A 17,882-nucleotide genomic window follows, 5' to 3' on the forward strand; every position below is an offset into this window, starting at 1 on the left:
GTTCAGCATGTTTTAAACAAAACTAGCGCTTTTTGGATTTAAAGCGCATTGATTATAGGTTGAAAGTTCCTAATAGTTCCTAGTTCCTAGTCGCTTAACTTCAAACTCGGGTAAATCCATTCGATCCTCTCAGCAAATATCTACCCCATTACCTTTTCTTAATACCAAAATCGCATAATCTGACAGATGGATTTACCCGAGTTTGAAGTTAAGCGACTCCTATTTGCTTTTAATAAAATCGAATAGTATTGTAGATTGTACAATGATTGGAAAAAAATTGCGATTGTTTTTTTTTATTTCGCTGTGTGGGCTGATGTTGGCGATTTTACTTGCGACGTGGGGCATACCGAAGATTGTAAGAAGTCAAATACAGAAGGTAATTAGTATAATCTTGATAATTCCTACTATACGGGGTGTTTTTTCAACCCTTAGCCAAATTTTTCGTAATGAAGTATATCGGTCATATGGAGTCACTTTTACTATGGTTCCAATACCGAAATCACGAATTTTTTTTTGTTCACTCATAGAAAACATCGACATCAGATCAGTCAAAATGAATGAAGTAGGTACCCAATTTTTTTCGCCAATTCGGGGTTAGTCCCATAGTAAAAGTTGTTTAAGGTGAAGGTCGCAAAATATGGCTAATATGCTTGAAAAAAATGCTGAGGTGTTCTTTTTATAGTTTAGGTATAGCTATAGTTTGACAAGAGTCGTTTGTCAGTAGAACATAGGAAGAGAGAATCGTATCTACTGCTATGGTATATTATCTTATGCCAGTACTATAACCCCAAAAAGACAAATTCCATTCCAAAATAGGTACTTATAAACGTATAAAAAACTTACCTAGAGCCGAGCAGTAGGGCTGCCGGTGGTTAGGGCCGTAGAGAGAGGAACCGCCGGACTATCCACGCCGTGTCCAAGACTACCGCCTTCTGCATCTTAACCTTGATCCAGCCACCTAGCTAGCGAGTCTTTCTAGGTGTTGGTCGAGATATCAAGGTATTCTCGCATTTTTTCAGAACGTGCAGATCGACCCGTCCTCGCAGATGTTCGACAAGTGGCGGAAGCTGCCGATGCCGCTCACGTTCAAGGTGTACGTGTTTAACGTCACCAACGCCGAGGACATCAGCGCCGGCGCCAAGCCCGAGCTTGAAGAGATCGGGCCCTACGTCTATAAGTAAGAGCATGGATGGTGGTGATCAATTTCGAGTACCTATTTTGAGTATTTTGTATATTCAGTTGTTGAATAATTTTACGGTTTAGACTCACTTGTTTTTAGTTACTCGCGCGACCTAGGTAGCCTAGGTCTCATTTCTCAAGCACTAACAGTGCGAGCAGCGTTCACGACGGCCGTGTATCGTGTGTATGTGTAGGCTCTCCAAAACATGTCGCGCGAGTGACTAAAAACAAGTGAGTATAAACCGTAAAATTATTCAATATTAGTATGTCTCACAACAGTTTAAATTCGATTATTAAGTGGCTTTTGAGGTATTCGAGGAACTGATAGCGCTGAGCACGATTATTCGCTCCCAACACTCCAAGCGCGTCGGTGGCCTAGCGGTAAAACTTTCAAACCAAATCTCACGGATTTGTACCAATGAGTTGTTCGAACTTACTTATGTATTATTGTTTCATTTAGTAAATCACATTAACTCATTGGCACCAAAGTGATAAAATTTACTTAATAATGCCTTATCCTACTGTGTTTTAAAATTCTCATACAAAACGAAGAATGGGAAAACGAAATAAAAAACAAATTCTACAGTAAATGCACTCGTTTCTGGATTTTCCGGAAATAAATGCAACCTCAAGCAATTTAGGTATTAGTAGCATATCCATAATAATGCAAACGTTGCTATTAGGATGTGGACAGTAACAACCAAAAAGTGTAAGGGAAACAAAATTGCATCTCGATTCAGATTACTTTGAGAAGTAAAGATTCGAAAAAAAGTTAGCTCTTCTAAATGTGTCGCTTAACTTCAAACTCGGATAAATCCATTCGACCCTCTCAGCAAATCTCTACCCCATTACCTTTACTTAATACCAAAATCGCATAATCTGACAGATGGATTTACCCGAGTTTGAATTTAAGCGACTCACATGTAGTTATGAAACAGCTTAAAGTTCTGCCATGTCTTTTTTGACCTCGGAGAATAAATGTTTAGCATGACCTTCATCATCTGTATACCTATAGAGATAGATCCTCAAAACAATCAATGTTATATGTAAAGGATTTATTACAACACTATTAAATAAATATAAAACATTAAATTAGCTTAAAAATAATAATACAAACTATATCTAAACTAAATATTATGTAAACTTAACCCTAAAGTGCTCGCGCTATGAGCATTTTGCCGCCCTCGGCGAAAAAACTGTGATTACTTGAAAATGGTTCGTTTGTCAAGGCCATGCGTCCTATTAGCTGCCCCCCTTGTTCTTTAACTCTCTATTTTCCAAATTTGGAGAAATTTCGTGCATGGGTGACTGCAGGAAGCAAATGTTGCTGCCGCTGTGTCGCGTATGGCGGCAAATTGCTCACCGCGCGACTACTCACGTAAGTAAATTTGGGGTCCGTTTTTTTTCTTAAGTCAAAATATGAATAGGTTTTACTAAGTTTAATATTGTTTTGATATTAACAAAGTAAAAATAATAGATAATATTATTTAATTTATTCTAATTTTTTTTTTTAATTACTAAGCACATGTTATTGTGACGAACCTTTTTGAAAGAAATTCTTCGAGCTATGTTCATACCACATATAATCAAAAGATCTAACGTAAATACTTTACAGAAACAATTGGGGAACCAAATCTCTTGTTTTGTGTCATCTGAACACCAAAATACACCCTCAGGTAGAGAAGATACATTATTTGCACTATGCCCGTCCAAGGAAAATAGAAGGTCCAAAAATAACCGCCGAAAAAAAACTAAAAGGAAAAAAACCCGGCACTAACACGAAACGAGTCGACCAACAAAAACAATAGCACACTGAAAAGAAAAAAATAATTATTTTGTCTTCAATAACGCAAGTGAATACCTATGAACTATGTATATACATACTTCTGAAATCAATCACACAAATCTGCGTATTTATATATTTACAATCTGTTATTTTTGGAGTCGGTGCAGGTGCTTCACTAAGGTGCTCAAGTTTGTTTGACGCTGGCACCGACTCCAAAAATAACAGATTGTAAATATATAAATACGCAGATTTGTGTGATTGATTTCAGAAGTATGTATATACATAGTTCATAGGTATTCACTTGCGTTATTGAAGACAAAATAATTATTTTTTTCTTTTCAGTGTGCTATTGTTTTTGTTGGTCGACTCGTTTCGTGTTAGTGCCGGGTTTTTTTCCTTTTAGTTTTTTTTCGGCGGTTATTTTTTTTTGTTAAAAAGTTTTTATTTTATAATTTTCTGTGGCTATAATTTATACAAATTATTACATGCTTAATTTTTGATTACTTTTAAAATAGCTACCTACCTTGCTTTAGCTATTAACTGTTATATTAATAATCCTACTTTAACTATTATGTTCTGTAATATAAATAAATTACCCCTATTTTCCCACCCTTAGGGTAGGATTTTTTTCCAAATTTTTATTATTATTACGACTACTCTGTAAAAGGTTATGCGTGGTAATACGTTACAATCGGTGAGTGAAAAAATCAATCATCCCCTATTTTCCTACCCTTAAGGTTGGATTTTTTTTTCCAAATTTATATGGGACCAACTTTGGGGTATACCCTTTCCAATAAAAAAATAATTATCAAAATCGAACACCTCTGTAAAAAGTTATGCGTGGTCATACATAAAAAAAAAAAAAAAATATACGCGTCGACTTGAGAACCTCCTCCGTTTTTTTTTTCGTCGGTTGAAAAAAAGAGCACAATATAAGTGCAAAGTTACTGTGCAACGTACATTGTATACCCATGTAACAGGACTGATTTGCTAAAATGTATATAGAAGATAATCAAAACGTTTATTTTGTTAAAAATATCAATATTTGTTTTTTTTATGTCAGCTAAGGCAAAGACCGTGTTAAAATTCGAAAAATTTTACCTAAGAATCCTGTTTTTTTTTTAAATGTACTATTATGAATACAATTATAACATAAGTTACTTTTTCTAACAGTATTTGATTCATTTTATCCCTGATGATTTAGTTATTATATTAAACAAAAAATCATGTTAATTATAGGCGGCAAAATGCTCCCTATGCGAGCACTCGCGTTACACGGAGAGGCGCGACTACTCTAATAAAGAGCCTATAAATAAAAAACTCCCCCAAGTCGCTGCCGATGGGCAGTGTGCCCAGAAGGCTGGCCGCATTGCCACGTTGTATGGCTGGCCAGCCCTCTGGTCCCTTGTTGCATCTATAAGGCGCATCCTGTATATACGGCACGCGCTTGGCCCCCACGGCCCCAGCGTTTCGACCCCAAACGCCTCAAAATTATAACTACTGCCAAGGGTAGCATATTTGCGGCGTTTGAGGTCTTCTGCCATGGACGCGACATGACCAGCATCTCTGCTGGTGCCCGGAAGGTGGGACGGCGCGAGGGTGTCAACGCATGTGGCATCCCAGACTAGAGGCCGTGGCATCATCCAAGGCACCAACGCCATACCGTCGGGCCTCTTGCCATAGTCCCTAGCCAAACCGACGGGCTCGAGTACGAGTATGGCCGGGACTTTGACGCTGACAAGGGCCCTTCGGATGACATCGTTGATGCTGGCGTGTCTAGGTATGCGTCCGGCGCTTCTGCCGCAGGAAAGCCCATTATGTTCAAACAATGTTATGTTGTTTTAAACCTTCACATTTAGTACCAATTCGTAAAATTGTATACTAACTTGCGGGATCCTGCGAATACCGGGATCCAGCGGGACTGAAAATGAGAATCCCGCGAAATAACGGGATGGAATTCATCATGCGGGATTGCATTCCCCACGTGTACATATAATACCTATATCAGTTGTGTTTTACGAGAATTATTTTTCCAGGCAATACAGAGAGAGGACAATTCTCGGCTACGGTGAGAATGACACGGTGGAGTACATGCTGAAGAAGACCTTCGTATTCGACCAGAAGGAGACGGGCTCCTTGACGGAGGACGATGAAGTGACTGTCATCAACTTCACTTACATGGTGAGGGCAGGAAACCAACTTATTTATGTCCCCCTAGGCCCACTTGCACCATCTCACTAACCCTAATGTCAGTTTGTACTGGTAACCATGGTAACTCCAGGTTTAACCGGTTAACCCCGTTTATTGATGAAAGTGGGTCTTAGTGTAAATTTGATTCAATAGCGTGACGTGACGTACTCAAGACTCAAGATAAGCATTCGAAGAAATATCGAACTTTTCTCTCTTGTTGCACAAATACCTATGTACCGTAAAATGGGGTCAGTAGGGATTACGAGGGCAGTTGGGTTATGAATTGGGTGAGGAGGGATGACAGAGGGGTGAGTTGGTGTTTACAGGCTACTGCTACGTAAATTATATATTCTAATAACAAATCAAGCTATTATAATGTTTATAATCCCAAAGTGTCGATGCAACAATTTTCAAAACTCACCTTAGTACGAAATCCCTGGGCTGAGCTGGGATTTCCTACTATTTCGTATGTATCTTTAAAGTTATGAAATGGAACTACACAAAATCATAAAAAAAAACTAAAATTCAAACGACCGCAACATTTATTATGTATAAAAATCAGTTTGCCACATGTAAAAATAAAGTTTTATCGAGGTTTGAATGTCAGTTTTGTCCCTACTCACTCCATTTTACGGTACCTATTATAATTTTTTATGTTTTATTGTTAAACTGCCTATCTTCTTCTTCTTCTTTGCCATGTCCCGTTATTTGGGATCGGCCCTCCTCGTACGAAGGCGCCAGGTTTTTCTGTCCTGGGTTGTCGATGTGTTGATCTGCGCCCGCTCCATGTCTTTGGTAACGGTTGTCCACCACGTGGTAAGCGGCCTCCCTTTGCCGTTCGTTTTCTCTGGGATGGCCAAGGCTTTTTTGACTGCATACTCTTCGTCACGCCTCATCACATGTCCGAACCATCTCATACGGCTTTCAGCCATCTTTTCTGCAATGGGAGCGACCTTAAAAGAGCCTCGTACATATACATTTCGGACTCTGTCCAGTCTCGTCACTCCCGCTGCCCACCTCAGCATTTTCATCTCATTGGTGTGCATTTTCTGTTCATGTTTCTTCTTGGTCGCCCAGCACTCGGAGCCATACATTAATGCCGGTCGTACTGCGGTTTTGTAGACGCGTCCTTTTAGCCGTATTGGCATGCGGCTGTCACAGAGTACCCCGGTTAGGGTCCTCCATCTCAACCATCCTGCGTTTACTCTGTGGGTGACGTCTGCGTCTATGTTGGCATCTGTCGTCAGCATGGATCCGAGGTACTTAAACTGATCAACCTTAGGCACTGGCTGTCCTTCAATAACGATGTCTGCGCTTGGGATTGACTGGTCACTGAAGCTGCATTTTAGATATTCGGTCTTGGATCGACTGATGCGCAGACCGTTGTCCTCGAGCGCTTGTCTCCATTGCTGGAGGGTGGCATTTAATTTGTTCGCGCATTTGTCGATGAGCACAATGTCGTCTGCTTAGAGCATTGTCCACGGGAGAGAGGACTGGATATCTTTAGTGAGATAATCCATAGACAGGTTAAACAGGAATGGGCTAAGTGCTGATCCCTGATGCACTCCTACCTTTACTTCGAACGGTGCGCTGAGTCCGGCTAAGCTTTTAACTTGCGTGCTGATGCGATCATACATGTCCTGTATTAGGGATATATAGTGTTCGGGTATTAGCTGTGACCTCATAGCCTGCCACACTAATTTGCGTGGTACCCTGTCAAAGGCTTTTTCGAGGTCTATGAACACAAGGTGTAAGTCTTCCCTATTACGCCGGTTTTTTTCCATTAGGACTCTTATGGTCTGGATCGCATCTGTTGTAGCTTTCCCTGGCGCAAATCCAAATTGGTTATCAGATATGGAAACAAGCTGGCCTATACGGTTGTTGAGAACGCGTTCCCAAATTTTGAGTGTGTGAGAAGTAAGTTTGATGCCTCTGTAGTTGCTGCAGTCACTGACGTCTCCTTTGTTTTTATAGAAGGGGACTAGAATGCTATGGCGCCATGAATCTGGGATCTTCTTCGAAATAAGGATTAAATTGAAAAGTTTAGCAAGCCATTCTCCTGCCACAGGTCTAAGGTATTTCCACACGTCCGCCGGTATATTATCTGGCCCTACTGCTTTGTGGTTTTTAACTTTCATAAGGGCATTCAAAACCTCCTGCACACTTATTCTGTCGAGGGGTCCAGCAGTTGTTGGTATAGCACTTAAGGGCTTGTTCGGAAATTCCTCGTTGAGAAGGCGTTGATAATATTGACACCACCGATGATTGATCTTATCGTTTTCGGTCAGTAAAATGCCGTTATCGTCTTTGACATATTTGTTAATTTTGATGTCGAGACTTGCACCGTGTCGATGTTTCGCGAGCTTAAATACTTCTTTATCGTTAGTGGCTTTCTCAAGTCTGGTGTAGAAGCGATTTCTAGAGTCTGCCCTATTTTGTGCTACTATGCGTTTGGCCAGCTTCTTAGCGTTTTTGTATTCAATATGGTCGGTGTCTTGTCCTGTGCTCTGCCATTGTTTGAAGAGCTCTTTTTTACGCCTCAGAGTCTCCTTCACTTCTTCATTCCACCATGTGGGATCTTTGTTGGTGCTTAGACTACCTTTTGATACTCCAAGTGTTGTTTTGGCTTCTCTTACACATAGCTCTTCGAAACGCGACCACATCTCTTCCGCTGTAGTGTATTTGTCTTCCATATCTTCTACCATCTTTTTCCGAAGTGTATCTAGTAGGTTGCCTCCTTTTTCGGTGTTAAGTAAATGCCAATTAATTTTTGGGGTTCTGTTTGGAATAAATTTTATCGGTTTCGGAAGCCTTATACTGTTAACCAAAATCCTGTGTTGCGACGTAAGCGCTTCTCCAGGGATCACTTTACAGTCCTTAAAGGTTTTAAGCATGTTCCTATCAGCTAGAATAAAATCGATTTGAGATTTTTTATTTCCACTTTTGTATGTAATCAAATGTTGTATGCTTTTCTTGAAAAATATATTAATTATTGCCAGATTATGTCTCATACAAAATTCTAAGATTTGTTCCCCATCTTTGTTAAGTGTGCCATATCCAGACTCTCCCTGAATAGTCCTATACGCTGGGTTGCGGTTTCCCACATGGCCGTTGAGGTCGCCTCCGATGTACTTTACTTCTCCTGGACCGATCGAGTTGAGCAGGTCATCAAAGTCTTCCCAGAACGCATCCTTTTCGGTATCTGTACATCCGGTTTGCGGGGCGTACGCTGATATGACATTCAGGGGTGGTTGTCCGTCCATGGCCAATTTTACAGATATAAGTCGGTCACTTCTTCTGTCTACTTTAATTACACGCTGTTTCAAGTACGAGTCCAGTACCACGGCTACTCCGTTTCTTGTGTTGGTGGTGCCGTGATATAACAGCTGATATCCAAGTCCCAAATCCCGTGATTTTGAGCCTTTCCATTTTGTCTCTTGTAGGCAGCATATATTAAGTTTTCGCGCCTGCATTATTTTTGCTAGTTCTTGACTTCGTCCGGTAAGGGTGCCGAGATTCCACGTGGCCAGCCTAATGTTTGACTGTATTTGGGTATGCGAATTCTTGTTCTTGTCATCCATTTCGTCGCTTACGGGGGACGCCCTAGCACTATCTTCTTGACTCGCATAGTTCGCATCTCCATTTCCAGCGTCGCTTCCGGGGTACGCCCTAGCAGTAATCACTCTCTTTGTTTTGCCTTTATTCATATTACGAGGAGGAGTGGGTTGACTTTAAGTTTTACGGCCGGTTGTCACCTGACGCCAAGGCTGTATCTTACACTAAGGTGTGGGCGCTGCCGTTGACCGTTTTTTGGTTCATCCGCCACCATCCCTTCTGAGCGCTCCAGCCTAAACACTCAGCACTGCATGGACCTCTACTTTAGTTACGCCAAAGAAGCTCTCTGCAGGGGTTTGGTATCGAAGTATCCATCTCCGGCCTGTTGGTCCGCGGAAGCTATTTAATTTCACTCCTACCCCCCAGATTCTTAGAGAAAGAACCTGGTGAGTGTTCCCCTATCCGCCACCTGGGGACGCGTTCTCTAGGGGTGAGGCTCCCCCGAGAACGTTAAACTGCCTATATACTTATAAAATATGGGAGATTTTTGAATAAGTAGTTAAAATTCGCAAATCAACTACATAATTTTGTTTTTATTTTGTATTGGGCAAAGTCCCTATCCAATGCGATTTATTTTACAGATACATTCAGCAATTTTCTACTTTCGATTTGGGACGACCGCGGTCATATATTTTGCTTACGTATTATGGAAAACTAATTTTTGTAGCCCTCGGGTATTAACTATGGTAGTTATGTTTCAGGCGGCTCTGCTTGAAGTCCAAGAGCTGATGCCGAGTCTGGCGGGGATGATCAACGGGGCGCTAGGGGAGATGTTCACCAACTTGACGGACCCGTTCCTGCGGGTCAAGGTCAGAGACCTCTTCTTCGATGGGATCCACCTTAACTGTGTGGGAAACTCAGCTTTAAGTGAGCATGATACTGCTACTATAGATATATAGAAAAGCCCTCATCACCTCTCTGGATTTTTTTTAAATTAGCCTATAGGAGTGTCCGACTGCTGGGCAAAGGCCTATAATTATAAAGGATTATAATTATAAAAAAAAATATATCGGTATTTGAGCGATTAAAAATTAATGTTCAACTCTTATTTTGTTCATTTTTAGGGTTCCGTACCCAAAGGGTAAAAACGGGACCCTATTACTAAGACTCCACTGTCCGTCTGTCCATCTGCCTGTCTGTGACCAGGCTGTATCTCATGAACCGTGATAGCTAGCTAGACAGTTGAAATTTTCACACATGATGTATTTCTGTTGCCGCTATAACAACAAATAATAATAAAAACAGAATAAAATATATATTTAAGTGGGGCTCCCATACAATTACGTGATATTTCCCATACGTCCCATCCCATACGTGATATTTGCCGTTTTTTGCGTAATGGTACGGAACCCTTCGTGCGCGAGTCTGACTCGCACTTGTCCAGTTTCTATTATAATAATGTTATTTATAATCACAACGTATTTACTTTGCCACATATTCTCTAAAGAGAAACATTTAATCGGCTACGGGTTATAAATAATGTATCCGCGAATAAACTCCCATCAAATATTCATTAATAATCTTCTATAAATAAATAGCGCAGAACACACTGATCCCAGGGCGCGTAGCCAACGTGCCGTGCATTAACGATCCGTAGCGTATCGTAGTCATCTCTCTCAGTCACTCTTCGCCACTAGTGCGACAGTGACAGTTGTGTTTCGTGTTCCGTAGCGAACTACGGAGCGTTTTAACTAGAGATGCAACGGATAGTTGTTTGGCCGGATACCGGATACCGGATACCGGATACCGGATACCGGATATTCGGCCGATTATCCGGTATCCGGCCGCCGAATATTCGGCGCAGATTTTGACCTGTTTCGTAATTGTGAACGTTCGCGCAGACTCATTTCTAGGCTCGAAATGAGTGCGCGTGCATGTCTGTGGAATGATTAAATTGTTTTAAAATAAAATAACGAGTGGGATTATGTCCGTGCCTAGCTGTTTATTAAATCCAATTTTGTTTACTCCGAAATCAAGCAATGTTACTATCCGGTATCCGGCCGGATAGTAGGTAACTATCCGGTATCCGGCCGGTTATTAAAATAATGGCCGGATAGGCCGGATACCGGATAGTAACCGAATATCCGGTGCATCTCTAGTTTTAACGACTGCACGTTGGCTACGCACCGATCCGAGGTAGAGCGTGATTGGAACTTTGTACGAAAATAAGTACTTATAGCGATCTCACAAAATAGGTACTACGTACCTATTAATAAGTCGCGCAATTTTCATGAAAAGCTTATTCGCCTCGGCCTCAATTGCAGGCGTCGCAAAAATTCTTAGGAGCTTTGGAGAAAAGCGAAATTTGTCGTATTTTCTCAACTTGTTGATGCTATTTTAGAAAGCAAAAAGTTTGTTAATAAAGGTCTCGACCCCCAATACCACTTTGTGGCATTTGGGAGATACTGGGGCCGTGGGGTCCAAGCGCACATGTTCCTGCAAAGAACTATGCAAAAAGCTCGTCGATTTTACCGGCGCCCAGAGAGCTAGCAGCTTTCTCTCGCAGCGCATAGCATTGCCATTCAGCGAGGGAATGCTGCCAGCATCTTTGTCACAATGCCGCGGGGGCCTTATTTAGACGTGTTTTCATTTAGATTAGTTTAGTTCATTTTAGGTAAGTATTAATTTTATTATAAAGTAGTTTTATATAAGTATTTCAGATTGTTTGTTTGTTGAACAATAAATTATATCATTTTATAATAAATCGGCCAAGAACATGTCGGACCATGCTCAGTGTAGGATTTCGTAGTTACCATTCTTTCGGAACAGGCTAAACGGCCAAACGGGGGCTATTAGTAAGTATCATATAATATGTACATTACAAGCATGTTTATATTTCATATTTATTTATGAGAGAGTACCTTCGCAGCGCTATGTAATGTATTTTTAATAATAAGAGATGTTTTTTTGCAATAACTCAAAAACGGCTAGGCCGATCATTTTCGCTATAGTTTTCATTGAAAGTATTTATTAAGCTTTTGTTTCACGATTTTTTTCATATTTTGTAGATCTATGGTCCAAATTTCTTTTGTAGTTTTTATTTTATCGTTCTGTTGCCATGCTTGATTTATGTATCCATGCCAAATTGCAGCTTTCTAGCACTAACGATCACGGAGCAAAGCCGCGGACGGACAGACAGCCGGACATGGCGAGGGTTCCTAGTTAACTACGGAACCCTAAAAAGGCGGATGACGGTTTAATTTCTATCAAAGACGTGATGTCGCCTCATCTTATATTTTTTTATATTTGTTCCAGGTCTAGTATGTGGAAAAATTAAATCTGATAAACCTGCCTCAATGCGTCCCTCTGAAGATGGAAACGGTTTTTACTTCTCCATGTTTAGTCATGTAAGTAAATAGTCAGTTTTATAAATTAATTAAATAAGTAAAAAAAAGAATTGTCGGTAAGCGAACGCGGATGGCTCTAATACTAAAATCCATTTATAACCCAGATGAGAGCCAAAAACTAAATAATCTGGGTTTTTTTTTACGATTTTTCGATATATTGTCAATTAGCTATATACAGTGTGGAAAGATAAGTCGGGCCCTGGAGGGAAACTAAAGGAGACATTCCTTTATTTCTAAAAAGAAACAAAACTGCATTCAAAGATTTTTCTTTTTTTCTTCAATTTTGCTTGTTAAAAAAAACCTTGAGTACTAAACATTACATTTTATGGATATTTTGTACGACAGACTATAGTGTAAGACCTTGTGTATCTTGCAGAAATGTTATCGTTAACATTAACTGTATCGACTAGTGTAATAAAATTGCGAGTGTTTATTTTTTGGAATTTTTAGTCGGTTCGAGTACCGGGCGAGGAAATAAAGGAATGTCTCCTTTAAGTAAAATGAGCCAGCTTAAGGATTTAAGGTAGTTTCCCTCCAGGGCCCGACTTATCTTTCCACACCGTATATGTTATCAGAATAAAGAGGTGGTAGGTAGACATATGGTAGGTAGTAGGTAAATGTGAATGTGTGGGCGTGTGTGTGTGTATTTTGAGTCCCGGGGCCATAAGGACATAGGGTATTTAGGGGACATAGGGTAGGGGGGGCGAAATCATCCCTTTAAACGAGTGAAAAGGGGGGTGGAAATAACGATGAAAGTTAAATAGCTAATGAAATACTAATTCTAGGCAAACGATAAGCGGGCAGAACCTATAGGTATATATAAATATAACTTATAGCTATTTAGTAATGGTCATATAACACTTTAAAACTCTCGCGTTTTGTACTCATATTTAATTACACAAACGGGTCTACCGCGATATAATTTCATTAACGGTCATAGTTTTTAACTAATCAATATAAAATTAAATAAAATGACGTATTAGTGAAGGAGCGTTAAGCGTCAGACACCTACCTAGGTATCAATTTCATTCCCTTTCTTCTTCAGATGAATCTAACAGAATCCGGCCCATACCAGATGGTGCGCGGTACAAAAGACATCCAGGAGCTCGGTCACATCGTTTCTTACAAGGGCAAGAAGGAGATGAGCTGGCGGGACCCGTACTGTAACCAGCTGAACGGGTCTGACGCCTCCGTCTTCCCACCGGTTGAGGACTCTCCTCCTAAACGGCTGTATTCCTTTGAACCCGAAGTATGCAGGTAGCTCAGTAGTTTATTGATTGAAGTAATAATGTCAGAAGTCACTTACCTGAGGGAACTAGCTAAATATCAAATTAATACTTAAAACCTATGTTGTACACGTACTAATACATATAAGCACTAATCGTAAATTGAACTAACAATCCATAAAGTTATTTGATTTTACGGTACCGATTTACGATACCGATAATCCGTCGATTCTATCTTTACACAATTTATAATCTTATCGCAAAATATGCAAATTTTATATTTACATGACAGCTGTCCCCAAATACTCCAAAAATACTAGAAAAAAAACTTATTTTTAGATCTCTGTTCGTCAATTTGGTCGGCCCAGTCACCATTTTCGACATGAACGCCATCTACTACGAAATAGCTGAAGAAGCACTGGCAGCTAAAACTGCGAACCGGGATAACAAGTGCTTCTGTAGAAAGTATGTATTTTTTATTGTTTTTATAAGAGTAATCACTACACTTTATAAAACAAAGTCCCCCGCCGCGTCTGTCTGTTTGTGTGTTTGTTCGCGATAAACTCAAAAACTACTGAACGGATTTTCATGCGGTTTTCACCTATCAATAGAAGGACTCTTGAGGAAGTAAGGTTTAGGTGTATAATTTGTTAACCCGTGCGAAGCCGGGCCGGGTCGAAATATACCTATGCCTACTTACAGGTCGTACAGTAATAGGTAATAAGTTATATGCAAATAGAGTGAATTCCCTTACTAAAATAATGATTTCACTCTTTTAGTAAGGCGTTCGCTAGTCGTCTTATATTTCATCCAACTTTAGTATCCCACAGTTTAGTAGGCAAGTGTTCTTTCCAGGAACTGGAGCGCCAACCACGACGGCTGCCTACTGATGGGCGTTCTGAACCTAGAGCCTTGTCAGGGCGCGCCGGCGCTGGCGACGTTGCCACACTTCTACCTAGCCTCCGAGGAACTACTAGAGTACTTCGCTGGAGGCATCAGTCCAGATAAAGAGAAGCACAACACTTACGTGTATCTTGACCCGGTGAGGATCATTCCCTTTTCTTGGCAGTATAACCCAGCAGGCTGCGTTGCCGCTCTGCTACCTCGCTTCCGAGGAGCTGCTGGAGTACCGGCAAATCTTTACCCAACAAGGATCATTCCCTTTTCCTAGTATTTCCTACCGGATATATCAATTGTCAAAAGTAACATTTCTTCAACATGAAACGTCACTTTTTTAGTCAACATTATTATATGTGCTTCAAATCGTGTAACTTTAATTTAAACCACTTCTCAATATCTGAATGAATTTAAAGGAAGACTGTCATCATTCCGTAATGCAATGTAATTAATAGGTACGCTCACATGGAGCTGATGATGCAGTCACCAACACAAACATATAGGCTTATTAGGTACGAAGTTCCTGAGGAGTACTTGATGGACATGTAAAGAAGAAAATACAGTCATCGTCAGCAAAAGTGTGTAGGTATCAAAAATATATTTTTAAAAGTAGCTTGTATTTTCAGATAACCGGCGTTGTGTTGAAAGGCGCCAGACGTCTGCAGTTCAACATCGAGCTCCGGCAGATGCAGGGGATCTCGCAGCTGGAAAACGTGCGCACGGGCGTGTTCCCGTTGCTCTGGATCGACGAGGTACATAGCTCACGTTTAGGTTGCTTCAAAGATCCAAACTGGAGAACAAAATCTAAAACAAACTTAAGCCGTGAGCCGAACAAATGAGGATTTTTGTTTTGAACCCTATTATGTGGAGTGTAGTAAGATAGCCCTTCAAATAGAAAACGTGACTAAAACATTTATTTAATAAAAGTAAGTATTTTACAAAATTATGAGAAAAAAATACGAAAAAACAAGCAAAAGGGGATGGTTGCGGCACTTGCGTCCTTTTACTAGGAGACAGCTATTTGAAAATACTAATGGACGCGGTCACGACCGATCAACAACTGAGCATGTTCAAAATAGTTTACATTGAAAGTCTTTTTAAGCCTGCCTCATGATTTTTGAAGTGAAAACTTCTTTAGCGGCGCTGTGCAATTTTTGAGGTGGGGAAAAAATGATAAACTCGAGACGGCGTAATGCGTCTCTCCTCTCTTTCTCCCGCACGGCGAAAATGTATGCCTGAGCCTGCTGTTTCATGTAGGCGGCGCAGGGCGCTTGCGTGACTTATGTTATGTGTGACGGACAATGTCATTGTTTTTTTATTTAAATGCCATCTAGTGAGTTTCCCTCAAACTGGTATTAATATAACGGTAGTACCAGTAGTAGTTCATGTATCGATAACCTCAATTATCAATGGATCTCTCATATTATAGCGATGGCCGTTACCCGAGTATTCTAAAAATATTTTCGTGAAACCTCCCCAGACAAAATCACTAGGAAACTTGCTGATTTGCACATAACCAGCATTATTACTTTTATAAAAAAATAGTTTTTAAGGTCACGTTTTGCATTTGGAGGGCACCATCTAACTACATCGTAGGGTTGAAAAGAAAAAATCCCCATTTTTATAATTCCTTTGCTTATTTCGGCAGGGCGCAGAATTGCCGCCAGAAATCCAGCAGGAGCTAAAGCAGTCCCACACCCTGCTGGGATACGTGGAGATGGCGCGCTGGATCCTATTGTCCATAGCCATATTAGTGTTACTAGCCAGTCTGTTCAAGCTGGCGAGAAGCGGCGCTCTCCCTATGAGGGGACAACATACTAATTCTGTCAGTTTCGTGCTGTCGGCTACTGGTAATGGTAATAAATTGCAGTGACTTTAGTCGAATTTTCTTTTCCCACTCACCTTTGCTACAGAGTAGTAAGCATTAGGAAGTTAATGCGGTCTAAACGCCAGTCAAGATAAGACAATTTTTAGCACAATCTGATTAAATGGTCAATTTAATTGTGTAGGGTGGGATGAAATTTGAAATACCGCACCACCTAATTTTATCGGGCATCATTGAATCAAGTCACGTGGCATCGGCGAACCAATTTAATTTTTTCGTTTAGGTACACGACAGAAATAAATTGATACCTACCGTCCACTCAGTTTGCACACCATAGTGATGATAGAAACGCCAATCTCGTTCACAGATGACCATAGCTCTCGTAATGATAAAATTTTCAGAAATACAACACGTACACCATGTACCTACATAAAACGCGCTATTAAAATTTGATCGGTCATTATTTCCAATTTTTGGTGAATAGCCATTTTCCGGCTTCTGTTCGTAATTTCCCAATCCACTCCACAACAATTCAGTTAATGTAGTTTGATTCCCTGTAGATTAATCTAGATGACCATATTCCAGATAACACGACCATTGAGGGAAATTATGTAGGTAGATATAATTATAGGGACGAGTCAACAGTAAAGTCTGGTATGTGGTACCAGCCACACTCAATCCATCCATCCATTCAGTCATCCATCCACCCATCCATCCGTCCATCCATTCATCCATCCATCCATCCATCCAATCATCCTTCCATCCATCTCTGTCCATCGGTAAACCTTATTACAATAGTTAAGAGTGTTGCTGCTACCTCCAATCATTTTAAAGTTTGGTTGGATGCAACTTTCTTCCGTCGTGACGCTTACAGATGTGCAAATTGCGAGAAGTTTCAGAAAAATTTCATAGGTAATTAAGTAAACTTTCATTTTGGAAAAGTAAAACGTCGATCCCCTTACAATAATATGAGAAGTTTCAATGTGGAAATTCCGCATTTTTGGAAACGGCACATCAGTAGAGAGCGACGCCACAATATTTCTGTTGTGGGAGTGTTCCGATTGGAAGTCTAGCGACTTTCAATGAGGAGAAGAAGGGGGCAAAGGGTGTCAAGTTCCGTCGGTTCCCTCCCTGACACTGCGGGTTACGTAATGCATCACAATTCGCAGCTGTGTGTGCTGGTTTTAAGGTATATTTTCCATTGACACTAAATTGTTAAAGCCTGACCAGTTATATGATCATTGTCAGGAGGCCCTGAATGTTATACTCATGTATAGGGTGCACATAAGGTGACAGATCAGTATAGTATGGAATAATTAGTCCCAGTGAAATTCCGCAACACGGCGCGTGATCATATATTCGGTCTGGCTTTACCTGAAAATAAATATATTTCATTTCATTTAAATAATGATAAAATTTGTTTGTATGTAGGCTAGTGATCTATGCAGTGTGTAAATCTAATGCCCCTTGCATAAATTAAACCAGATATATAATTTATCCGTGTAATCATGAATCAACAAGTTTTTTGACGTGATAACGATAAATCGATAAATACCGGTAGCATGCACGAAAAGTGTCACGTTGTGGACATATCTCCATGGTAACGTTGTGGACGGATCTCCATGGTAACGTTACGGCGACGTTTTCTTATGACGTTATCACGCAAAATTGAGTCGCTTAACTTCAAACTCGGGTAAATCCATCTGTCAGATTATGCGATTTTGGTATTAAGAAAAGGTAATAGGGTAGATATTTGCTGAGAGGGTCGAATGGATTAACCCGAGTTTGAAGTTAAGCGACACAATTATCGTCCGTAA

At 40.4% G+C, this 17,882-nt stretch overlaps 1 protein-coding gene across 1 annotated transcript; it reads left to right on the forward strand.

The window, feature by feature from the left end:
• Nucleotides 1-232: 232 nt before the first annotated feature.
• LOC134806403 (sensory neuron membrane protein 2-like) lies at nt 233-16,118 on the forward strand. The gene is made up of 10 exons (XM_063779667.1): nt 233-376; nt 1,020-1,177; nt 5,002-5,146; nt 9,472-9,637; nt 12,026-12,117; nt 13,163-13,374; nt 13,683-13,808; nt 14,199-14,385; nt 14,867-14,992; nt 15,889-16,118. Exons 1-10 carry the CDS (start codon nt 263-265, stop codon nt 16,111-16,113), a joined length of 1,551 nt encoding a protein of 516 aa, XP_063635737.1. The 5' UTR covers nt 233-262; the 3' UTR covers nt 16,114-16,118.
• Nucleotides 16,119-17,882: the final 1,764 nt, after the last annotated feature.

Source organism: Cydia splendana, chromosome 3, assembly GCF_910591565.1.
Source record: "Cydia splendana chromosome 3, ilCydSple1.2, whole genome shotgun sequence".
Taxonomy (NCBI): Eukaryota; Metazoa; Arthropoda; class Insecta; order Lepidoptera; family Tortricidae; genus Cydia; species Cydia splendana.

What these genes read in the sequence shown, in the direction of transcription:
- LOC134806403 (XM_063779667.1), top strand. Translation starts at nt 263, where the DNA reads ATGATTGGAAAAAAATTGCGATTGTTTTTTTTTATTTCGCTGTGTGGG. An exon ending in ACTTCTCCATGTTTAGTCAT is followed by an intron (nt 12,118 to 13,162) that starts GTAAGTAAATAG and finishes TTTCTTCTTCAG; the next exon opens with ATGAATCTAACAGAATCCGG. An exon ending in CTTACGTGTATCTTGACCCG is followed by an intron (nt 14,386 to 14,866) that starts GTGAGGATCATT and finishes TTGTATTTTCAG; the next exon opens with ATAACCGGCGTTGTGTTGAA.